An 11,801-nucleotide genomic window follows, 5' to 3' on the forward strand; every position below is an offset into this window, starting at 1 on the left:
GCAGGTTCAATCCCTGGCCTCGCTCAGTGAGTTAGATCCAGCGTTGCTGTGAGCTGTGTTGTAGGTTACAGATGCGGCTCAGATCTGGCATTGCTGTGGCTGCGGCGTAGGCTGGCAGTTGCAGCTCCAATCAGACCCTTAGCCTGGGAGCTTCTGTTGCTGTAGGCATGGCTGTAAAAAGAAAAAAAACAAAGAAAATGGAATTGGTTGTGGTGCAGAGTGAACTGGAGGAAACCAAAATGGGATCTTTTCTAGAATCTACAGCATAAGCCAAGAAACTCCACCTCCCTAGAATGCCCTGGAGGAAAAAAGATCCCAGCGTGACATTCAGAGCTGTCCTTATCTGGAAGGTCCAGACACAGGGAGTGCCGTCCCCAAGGGAGGTGATGGCCCTGCCCCAAAGTCTGTGACGAGACCCCCGTGTTCCCCTCCTCGCTGAACAGAAGACAAGGACATGCAGGCAGTTCCAGGCCTAAAGGGCTGTGCCATTCAGGGGCCACTATGGTTTTTCATCCTCCTAATTTCTGGTCTGAGAAAATGCAGTATCAGCAGAGGCTGATGATCCCAAAAATAACATGGGTTTTATATTTCTCTCTTTTCAGAACTTTGTAAGAAATTCTGATGTAGCGTAATTTATAAGTGGCTGGTAGGAATCGGAAGAAATTGAATGCATCCTCACCTAATATTCTTTCCTTTTTTTTTTTTTTTTTTTTTTTTAGGGCTACGCCTGTGGCATACGGAAGTTCCGAGGCTAAGGGTCTAATTGGAGCTCCAGCTGCCAGCCTACACCACAGCCACAGCAACACTAGATCCTTGATCCACTGAGTGAGGCCAGGGATCAAACCCACATCTTCATGGATACTAGTTGGGTTCCTTTCCACTGCACCACAATGGGAACGCCCCGATATTCTTTATCATCAAACACCTGCCCACAAACTTTTGCAAAAGCCTGGTCGACATCTCATTTCTGTTTCTGTAGAAGTTGTTCTTGTGCAGGTGAGTGAAATAGTCACTGGGCAGCAGTCCTATCCCAAGACAGCCCTCAGACAATAAGAAGCCCTCTGATTATAAAGATCTCGGCTTATAAAGGGGTTGCAACCATGCCCTGTGTTGCCGAAGGCTCCGGCCTATGAAAGGAGGACTTTCGAACTGAACAAAACAAAGCCACACTCAGGTAAAGAGACTTTATTCAAAACGATTATAGCAATAAATAGAATGACCCAACCACAAGACTGGCAAGTTATCTAAAAGCTCAGGAGTGAGAAATTTCCCTTTGCAGGGAAAAGCCTAGCTGGAAAGATGGAGGAGACAGGACAGGATGGGCAGCTGCGATCAGACAAGTGACCAGGAAACGCTGGTCCTCGTGGCCTGCTGATTCCAGAAGAGTCTTCAGGAAAGATGGCTTTCCTCTGTAATGCTTGTCCACCCTCAGACACGAGTCTAAGCTTTGGCTCCTGTGGCAAGGAGAGCAGCTTAACTAGAGCTTAGGGAATTCAATTCAACAAGCATTTTCTTCCAATTATTGGGGGGAAAGTTCTGCTAGTCATTGATGAGAAGGGAAACCAATTTTGAGGGACTGTGTCTGGATCATCCTAGGACACATATAGAGCAGACATAACCTACATTTCCTATAGTATACGTCATACGTGGTCTGCTATGCCATACATATCTGTTAAATATATACACTTTGTTATATGTATTACACATTTCAAATAAATACACCACAAAGTATGGTGTATGCTATATGTACTACACATTTCAAATAAATACACCACAAAGGCCTCCGAGTCTCTAATATGATCAAGAAAGGGCAATTTTATATTTGAGATGACGATGCCACATTAGGGAGATGCAAAGTAAAATTTGGGAAATATTTTTTATATACATGTTATTGTAAGAGTTTTTTTATTTCAAGTCTTTCCAACTTAAAACACTGTGGAGGTAGCAATGCTGGGCTGGGACTGGGCAGTGTTTCTGCAGAGACTCACTGGTCACGCTGACTCTCCCTCGCCCAGCTGTGGTCAAGGAAGCCTTTGAATCAGTCTTATTTCAACATGCATGTAAAAGCCACCAGCCCGACCCCCACACAGCCTCGAACCAGCAGGCCCACCCTCCCCGTCACGCCCTACCTTGTGGGATGCCGTAGAAATAGACATTGAAGGAGGAGGCTGGGTGGTGGGAGTCTCTGGAGTACTTAACAGTCGCAACGTTGGAAGAAGACTGATAGACAAAAGTTGTGCCTCCACAAACCTTCAAAAAGTTATCAGGTCCTGCCCGTTGGTCTCGGACTTCTAGATACTCCTTCCCGCAGGTGAGGCTGGTGGGCAGAGGGAAAGGCAGCATCAGCGTTTGGGATCCTGGTCCCTCCTGCAGGCAGCCGCCCCCTCCTGGGACTCGACACAGTCACACCCCTCTGCTCAGCAGACCTTCCAGGCCTGGTGCCTCCAGAGAAGGAGAGTCAGCCTTCGGAAGAGGGGACAGTCGCCCAGGACCCTCCCACCTCCCCCTGAGGACTTGCCTCCACCTGGGCTGCAGGGGACTCCCACATCCCCTGGGCAGCCCCACTTATGGCTCAGGGAAGCCCACGCAGGACGCTGGGATCAGGAGTCACTGTCCCTCAGGCCACTTGAGTGTCACGACACAGCCCACCCCATGGAGCGTTTCCTTGGGAAACAGCCACTGTGTCAGGTGGGGCCTCAGACATGACATGTGACACCACTGCTGGTTCCCCTCCTGCATCCCGATACATGGGGCCCAGCCCCCCAGCTTGGCCTCCAGGACCAGCAGAGGCGAGAGGGGCGTCCACCTCCACGTGCTTGGGCCAAGTGCACGTGGATTGTCACCCTCCTGCCCAGGCCTCCCGTCTCTGTCTCCTGCCCCTCAGACCTGACCCCAGCCTGTCATCCTCACTTAGCCACCAGCGTGTCCCCCACACAGGAGGGGCCCGGGCCTCTCTGGGCTAAAGCAGGACATGGCAGGGACGTCTCACCAGGACACACACTTGGCAGACTTTATGCCACTTTGCTCTGGGACAGACTGATTCCTTCCTTGGAGCCAAGGATGGTCAGATCCAAAATCAGTCTTTGCAAAAGTCCACTGGACAATAAGGGGACGTTTTCAGAATAACCCATCGCTCTGCCCCTTCTAGAAATGGTGATGCAGGAAATGCCTGACCCCCTCCCCCTGATGTGGTCTGGGGAGACGGTCTCAGCCCTGCTGTGAGGCAGCATCTCTAGTTGTCCTCATGCTGCCGAGCAGCCCCTGAGCCTGGTGGGGGTCCTGCCCTGTGGAAGGCCTGGAGGGGAAGGGTCTCAGTCACAAGATAAGATCGCTCATCAGAGCCACTGCTGTGAGCTGTGTGTCACTCGGTCTGCCATTGATGGAAATGTGGCTCCCGCGTTAAAATCTGTGAAGACTAACCTGCTGCAGACATGCTGGAGCTATTGCTACATTGGAAAGGCCTTCGGTGGCCGTATCATTTCATTTGCTCTTTTAATCATTCATTTATTCTTTCGGTTGTTCATCTATTCTTTCACTCATTCATACACAATAGTTTAAAAAATATTCCTTTACCCCCAAAGTTAAGTCTCCCTTTCTCATAGACACAAACTCAGACATGGGCAGGAGTGATATGATGCTGTGAATTCCACCCCAGGTTTGGCATGGGGTCAGGGATGGGGACACATCAGAGACAGATCTGTCCTCCTGTGGACGGAGTCAGAAAAGGGGTATCAGGTATGTCCTTGAGTAAAATCATGAAACAGGACATGAGGCCTCTAAGCAGCAGGCAGGTGAGTCCGGAAGAGGTGGGGGATGATTCTGGGCCGAGGGGACCGTGGGAGCAAAGGCTCAGAGCTGCCCCACAGGGTGCTGGGTCCCCAGCTCAGGGTGCGATGGCTCAGCTCAGAGAGGGTGGGGGAGGGGAAGAGGTGAGAAGGGAGGGGGATCCAGGGGTGTCCTGAGGGCTGGGAGGTCCATGTAAGGAGAGCAAACTTTATCCAGGGCAGAGCCATTGAAGGGTGTCCAGGGGAGAGGAAGGGAGTCAGGATGTGTGTGGATGAGAGTGCGGGATGGTTCAGGGTGAACCGGAGGAGGCCAAGGGCGACCCCTTCCCTTAAAACGACAACATCAGCCAAGGAGACTCACACCCTGAGCACTCACTTGAGAGGAAGGATTTGCAGTATAATTTTGTGCCCGGGTTTCATCTCGATGGTCCAGACACAGTTCGTCGTCAGCGCCTTATAGTAGGAGATCCAGCCGGAATAGTTTTTGAGGAAGCCCCCGCAGTCATCAGAACCTACAACACAAGAAAGGATCCCAGGGGCCCAGAAGCAGCACCAGGCCACCAGGGGCTGTGCCATCCCTGGGCCCTGCCCCAGTCCCCTTATTACAACCAACGGCCATCATCCAAGTTTGATGACCCAAAAAGATTGGTTTTGTTTTAGCCTTTTACAATTTCGAATGGCCTCATACCCATGACTACGTTTGCTCTGACATCTGTAAAAAGAAATTAAACACGTCTGCAGCAAACCATTCATTGTCATCAACAGTGTCTCCAACGGGAGGTGAGCCCATGGAGACAGAGCCCTCAGCCCGGCCCCCTGAAGGGCCCGTCCATCTGCAGCTTGAGAAAGAGCAGGAAGCGGGTCTCTGGCCCCAAAGGAGCCTAACCTCTCAGAGCCTGAGCCCCACTCGCTGTGGGGACCTGCACAGAGGGGCTGCAGCGCCTGCTCAGCGATGCCCCAGCTCACATCTGGGAGTGAGGAGACAGAGGGCACTGCCCCAGGCCTGGGGCCCCTGCGGAGCTCAGGCGCTGAGGGGCTCAGCCAGGCCTGGACCTGGGACCCCAGATGCACCCCCACTCTGCCTCCTCCTGCCCCGACAGGAGACGCCCCCGCCCTCTGCCCGACCCCTCACCATGACCCCTGTCCTCTCCCTCAAGTCCCATTTCTGACCCTGAACTTGGTGCCGCCCCTCGGCCTCCTGAGTCCAGCCACTTGGGGGGCCCCCTCCCCTGTGACGCCTGCACTGCGGAGACCAGGCTCCTTCTCCTTTCCCTCTGAGCTGCTGCTGGCTCGGGAGGGGGGCAGGTCGGGGTCTTCAGAGGCCTGGGGAGGTGGGCTTAGGGATAGTTAAGACCGAAGCAGACTGTTAGGTGGGGAAAACCACGGTCTTTTGGCCAAACGGGTTCCTGGTACATTGGATTCCCTTGTGGAGCAGCCGTGTGTGTTCCAGCTCCGAGCACATCTCTGTGTGAGGAGGGGACGTGGGGACATCATATTTTCTGCATTTACCTTTATTCTGTGCAGTTGAAACCAGTGTGGCTGAAAGACACCAAAACAGAAAAACATCACGACAACAGGCAGTTAGAGACGGAAACTGCACACACCGGGGAACAGGACCCGCGCGCCCGGCATGGTCTGAGCAAGGGGAGAGGCGTCACTGTCCTCATCCCGGGGACCGTCCTGGTCTCACAGGCGAAGGGCGGGCAGCGGGTCTGGGGCTCAGCCTCCAAATCGCACTCCTTCAGCTGTGGTCTCCTTGCTAGTCCAGCCCCACTCAGTGGAACCGTAACCTGCCCTCTCTGGAGCCACAGTCAGAAAAGTCAGCTCTCAGGAGGGGGACGGACTTGTCCCATAAGCACGGGAAATTTCCTGGTCTCAGCACCCATGGTCTTTTCTCCCATAAACCAAGACGACGGGTCGCCCTTAAAGAACCTGAACATTTCTTGCCTATTCTTTGAGACCAATGATGAATTTGAGATTACAATAAAAACTCCGAATAAAATTTTCAACTGATTACAATAAAAACTCTGAATAAAATTTTCAACTCCACGAGGCCTCTGAATGCGTGGGAATTTCACTTTGTCATGGACCCAGGTTGGGTGCTTGGATCAAGGGTCGTGACAGCAATCACACAGCTTGTGAGGGCTCCCTGCACGGTGGCTTGTGCTTCTGAGGTGACAAGTGGGCACAGATCTGGCGTGGCTGTGGCTGTGGCGTAGGCTGGCAGCTGCACGTCCAATTCAACCCCTAGCCTGGGAACTTCCATATGCTTCCATATGCCATTTAAAACAAAAGAGCATAAACATTAACCAGGACACTGACAGTCCATCTCCAGCTGCCCCTCCTGGAACGTAAGGTGCATTGCATCAGGGAGCACCAAGGAAACCTCCCCACATTGGGGTGTCTACCACGTCTGCTCTCAAAAACGTAAATCAAGGTTGGCCTTACAGCAGGTCTCAATTGCAGAACAGAAACATCCCATCACTTCACAGGGTGTCTCTCGATGGGCCCACATCTCCCCAGTGAGATTCTCAGGTCCAGGCTTCAAAACATAGAAAGCATGCAGCCCCTTGCGTGAGTTTGGGACATGTCACCCCGAATATAACACTCTGGCAAACTGATGACTTAAACTGAAGACACTTGAGAAACAGCAGATGCAGGAAGGGCCCTGATGGACCTGATTCTCCATAAAAGCTGCCCAAAACCCAGAACAGCTCCACCTGAACATGGAAGAGAGGCAGGTCCTCAGCCCAGGAGCCTGGAATGGAGGCCGACAGGGACCTGAGCTCACACCTGCCCTTCCCCTTGGCCCCCATGGCTCCTGTCATCACCCACAGTCCTGTGCCTGGGGAGGGGGGCGAACAAGGAGGAGGAGGAGAGCCTGGGGAGGGGGCAGCCCCTGAGCTGAGTGCAAAGGGCAAAGGTGAGCAGGGGAGGGGGAGGAGGGAGGAGAGTGAGGACAGATGAGAAGAGGCGCCTGAGCAGAAGAGGGGGCACAGGATGAGGGGGACAGAACTGCACAGAGAGCAGCAGGGAGCCGCAGACAGACGCTTCCCTGAAGAATGGGCGCCCGTGCCCCTCCCAGCATCCACAATCAGAGCGGGTCTCCCTGGGGGGTCCGGGCAGTCCCAGTGCCCAGCCCCCTGCAGGGGAGGGACTGTCCCTGTCAGCACAGCCTCAGCCCTTGCTGGGAGCTGCTGCTTCCCACTCCTCATTCCTCAGCATGTCTTGCTGCCAAGTCTCATCCTCAGGCAGAGGCAGAGCACGTCCATCTGCTGGGGGCTTCTCCAGGGGCCCCACTTCCCCCTCGGATGCCCTCTGCCCTCAGGTCAAGCCAGGGTCCCCCCTCCAGCACCCACACAGTCACCCCGCTGAGAACACCCCAAAGCCCAAGCCCCTCTGCTTCACCTCCTCATCCAGGTCGGGGCTGAGCCCTGGCTGCCCCCCAGGGCATCCTGGGACTTGTGCTAAGGCAGGAGGGAGGGGGCAGGGAGGGCAGGGAGCCCAGGGGAACCCAAGGACACAGGGGCCCAGAAAGGGTTTCCAAACCCAGGGTCATGGCCAGGCCGTTGGCCCCCTCCTCCCCACTCAGCATGAGGCAGGTGTCTTGTTGGAGGGGCGTGCCTTGCAGACTGTCACCCCCAGAGCTTCTAGGTCTGCACCAAGCACCCTGCACAGACCCCCATGAGCTGCAGAGGAAGCAGAGAGGGGCCAGGAGCAAGGGCGGGGCCCGCCTCACCTGTACTGAGCAGCAAGGCCCAGGGGATGGCGCTGCCCAGCTTCATCTCAGCAGCCTGGCCCCAGCCTCAGCAGTGAGCCTGGCCCTGGAGGCTGGGGCTATATAGCCCAGCCGCTGCAACCTGATCTCCTCCCTCCCCCTGGGGCCCAGGCCAGCAGGGCTGCAGGGGCTGAGGTGCTGGGGGCCTTGGCTTGCTCAGAGGGAGGGGTGCCTGCTCAGCACCCTGGCCTTTCTCACTGGGTCTTTCCCCACCTAGACTGGGATACGACGCCTGCTTTCTTCTCTTCTTGTCCCCTTTTTGCCATCCCGGATTAAGGGTGACAAGCTGATCACCGATGATAGGTGTTTGGGGAGCCGCCCTGCCTGGGGTTAAGCTACTGCACTTTCACCTCTGTGAACCTGCATGACCCTCACACCACCCTGGACAGGACAGGAACTAAGAAGACCCACAGAGACCAAGGCACTTGCCCAGTGTCACAGGGTAACAGTGGCTGAATCAGGACGAGGTCTGAGCTCCCGGCTGCCCGGTCTCTCTAAGAGCCGTCCAGTGTCCCTCAGGGCAAAGCCACACAAAGAGCCCCCAGTCTGCTCCAGGTGTGGGTCAGCACTGGCGGGGCAGCTGCAGTGCACACCCCTGTGTGTGGGCGTGCCCACAAGGACGACACGTGTGCAGGTGTCGCCACTTCCGTATTTATACTGGGGCCACATGGCTCTGTCCCTGAGAGCTCCCCCGTTACAAGAACCCAGCAGACCTGCCAGTGCAAGACGGTTTAGCCGGTTCTCAGCACCTTTCTCAGGATTTTCCATGTGGCCCAGCTTTCCACCAGGTGTTTCCCCAAGGAATTGAAGACTTAGGTCCACACAGGAAATTTCCGTGAATATTCAGAGCAGTATTACTCCAGAAGGAAAGAGAGGAGAAACACCCAAAGGTCCATCCTCTGCTGAAGGGATAAATAAATCACGGTCTGCCTCTAGGATGGAAGACATTCATCCATGAAAAGCCACGGCCACCAACGGCCTCCAAGGACCATCACCACCTACACGCCAGCCAGGAGGCGAGAGAGCCCATTGTGCGACATTAAACGACTCTGAATTTTACCAGTCTTTCCAAATGCCTTGCTGAATAGAAAGCTTCAAAATAATATATATTTTTTAAAAATACGTATTTCTCCTGTTGCCAGTGGACCTCATCTCCTTTCTTATGCATCTAGTTCAACTGCTGCTTTTTTGTGAAATACTGATTTATCCATATTTTTGGCCAGCTCTCTATTACTTTTTTTTTTGGCTGTGCCTGTAGCATGCACAAGTTCCTGGGCCAGGGATCGATCCCAAGCCATAGCAGTGACAATACCAAATCCTTAACTGCTAGGACACCTGGGAATCCAATTTTCTATTACACGTCCATCACTCACCTTTCTCTAAGGCACAGGGGAGGACTTCCTGTCCTCTCCCTCCCACTTCTCTCTTACAGGGGCCCTCAGGTCCCCAGGGAAGAGCAGCCTCGCACCTCCTGCAGAACCAGGGAGGCCGCCCTCAGCCACCTGCTCCCTCAGGCCTCCTGCCTGATGACCGCAGGGGAGGCCGCTTGGGAGGTGTCCTCCTTCTCAAGGTCAATTCCACTTCGGCCCTTGAGCTCCCTGATTATTGCTACAATAAAATCAATAATGCCACCCCGTTCTCCTCCATCCAGACTCTCTTTCCTGATCTTCCCAGATGCCCCTCACACTCCCTGCCCTCAGAACACCCCCTGCCCTGGTCTGGGGAGAGGACACAGGAGCTTCCCGTGGACGTAAATGCCCGGATGGAGCAGAGGCGGGGACCACAGGGTGGGGGGAGGCAGCTCCTCATCTCACCCCCCCCAGCCCAAGGAGCCTGCCTTCAGCTCTAGCGTGTCAGGCCCGCTGTCCCCCCAGCAGCGTCCAGGTGAGGGGGGGCTGCCTGGGGACAAACAGAAAGGACAGTCCCTTTTCCAGGGGCCACTCGGGAACCAACGTCTGAGGGTCCTGAAGTCACCACACCCTCCTGAGGAAGTGTCTGGATTAACAGCAGCTTTAGAGCATTTGTGTCCCTCAGATCTTTGTCCCCAAGTGTCCCAGCTGGTTTCTGAGGGCCCAAACCAGCCTGGTCCCTTCCCGAGCCCTTCCCCTGTGGGTCGCCCTGCAGGGCTCTCCTCTCCTTCTCTGTGACAGCTGGGGGGGCCCCGTCCTGGCCCCAGGCCCCCCAGCGCCCTCCACCCCATCACAACCTGCCAGCGGCCCTCTGTCTAGACCGCCCGTGGACAGCATCCTCTGCCTCCAGCCCGGGCTTGGGGCTCAGGGAAGGGGCACAGGGTCTGCTGGGCAGTTGGGAGCTGCCCCCCAGCCAGGACCCTCCTCGTTGCCAGAGACCCGCCATTTTCCCAGGCGCTCCTCCCCCTGCGTGTCCCCTGGGCCTTGGAGACGCTGAGCCCAGACCCAGCTCTGGGAAGGGGCCTCTGTGGTGGTGGAGGGGTGGTTGCCCCCGGAGGCTCCTGGTGGGTGACACTGCAGGAATGGGTGTGTCCCCCCATGGGCTGGGAAGGGACAGGGGAGGTGTGGCTGCAGGGGAGGGGGAGGGCTGTGCCCCCAGGTCCCCCACCTGATGGGAAGCCCCCCAGGGAGGCGGAGCCAGAGGCAGGCGGGGCTGCCAGTGCAGAGCCCCTGGGCGATGCCACCCCGAAGCGCCCCTTCCCGCCCCAGGAGTCCTCCCTGTGCTCCTGGTTTAAGATGTTTGTGGGGGTTTGAGTGTCTGCAGCACAAACATCCCCCCTTCCAGGGCCAGGAATCCCAGGACAGAAAGGGTCTCTAAGGTTCCTTAGAGAGTCCTAAAAAAGAACAGTCTATGTTCTCGTCAAGCCCCCTAAGCTGAGCAGAGCAATTCCAGCTCTTTTTTATTTGCAGAGTAAAGCAAAAATGACTCAAGGTGACAGTCTTGCTCTTCTTAACTTTCATGGAGTCCTTCTGAAGTCTGATAGGTAAGAAGATGCTTTGCTGGATGGTTTTCCTAGTTGCACTTTATGGTATAAAGCTTGTCCCTGTCAAGGACTGGTGTCTAAGAGTTTTACCTAACATGTTAAATTTGTTTCGAATCTGTTAACGTGTTATAAACTTTAATTTTATTCTTTTAATGTTGCAAGTTACTCCTAATTGGACTTTTTAAATTATTTTTATGCTCTAGGGATGAATTCTTACTTTTTAGGAATTTTTTTTTTTTTTTCAGCCTCACCTGCGGCATCTGGAAGCTCCCAGGCCAGGGGCGGAATTGGATCTGTAGCTGCTGGCTTACGCCACAGCCACAGCAATGCAGGATCTGAGCTGCATCTGTGACCTACACCACAGCACAGGGCAACGCCAGATCCCTTACCCTCTGAGCAAGGCCAGGGATCGAACCCACATCCTCCCAGAGACTATGTCAAGTTCTTAACCTGCTGAGCCACAGCAGGAACTCCTTAGGAATATTTTTAACACTACTAAATTCAGTTTCTAAAATTGTGCTCTATTCTGTTTTATGTTATGCCTGCATCCATGTTCATAAGTTAGATTGCCCAAAGTTTTCTTTCCTGTACTGTTCCTGCCCATGACCTGTAGGAGATTATGCTTACTTCAGATGATTCTCAGTTTGTGAAAAGAGTTGGATAGCCTTTCCACTTCCTCTGAGATATCTTGAATAAGTTAAAGGCTATTGAAGGCAGTGATATTTCCTTGTTAAACTGGCTGGAACTATCGTCTTTGAGATGAAATTTTTGATGACTAAGTCCGGGTTTTCGGCAACAATAATTACCAATTGAATCAAAGAACCAATGGATGAATGGATTAAAGACTTGTTTTTGAAGAAAGCAGTCTCCTTACTCTCTTTTTTAAAGGGTATTTTTGGGGCAGTTTCAGGTTCACAGCCACATTGGGAGGGGGGTGCAGGGATTTCCTACACTCCCCGCGCCCCCTTTCCCATCGTCGGTCCCCACAGTGATGCTAGAGCTGATGTTCCCACATTGAAACGACATTATCACTGAAGTGGGTAATTTACCCCAGGGCTCGCTCTTGACGTTGCCACTGTTCCAATCCCCGCCCCCTGACACCCGCTCGGCTCTTAGATGGAAAACATTAAAACCAGTACGTACGGGTGGAACAGTGGCCATTAAAAGGGGAAAAACTTAGCTAAAGAAGGTGGTCTGGGGACAATTGGAAGCAGGACATATCGAGCCCAGTAACAGCCCTTGGAATTCTGTCTTCTGTATACCTAAGAGATCAGGAAAATGGAGA

General features: G+C 54.0%; 1 protein-coding gene across 1 annotated transcript; it reads right to left on the minus strand.

Moving 5' to 3' along the window:
- SPMI (seminal plasma sperm motility inhibitor/spermadhesin AQN-3-like protein) lies at positions 1,175-7,599 on the minus strand. Its single transcript, NM_001031776.1, has 5 exons — positions 7,525-7,599; positions 5,295-5,324; positions 4,162-4,297; positions 2,130-2,317; positions 1,175-1,454 (listed from the first exon to the last, which is right to left on the minus strand). The coding sequence occupies exons 1-5, from the start codon at positions 7,568-7,570 to the stop codon at positions 1,441-1,443; spliced, it is 414 nt and encodes a 137-aa protein (NP_001026946.1). The 5' UTR covers positions 7,571-7,599; the 3' UTR covers positions 1,175-1,440.

This window comes from Sus scrofa, chromosome 14 (genome assembly GCF_000003025.6).
Source record: "Sus scrofa isolate TJ Tabasco breed Duroc chromosome 14, Sscrofa11.1, whole genome shotgun sequence".
Lineage (NCBI taxonomy): Eukaryota > Metazoa > Chordata > Mammalia > Artiodactyla > Suidae > Sus > Sus scrofa.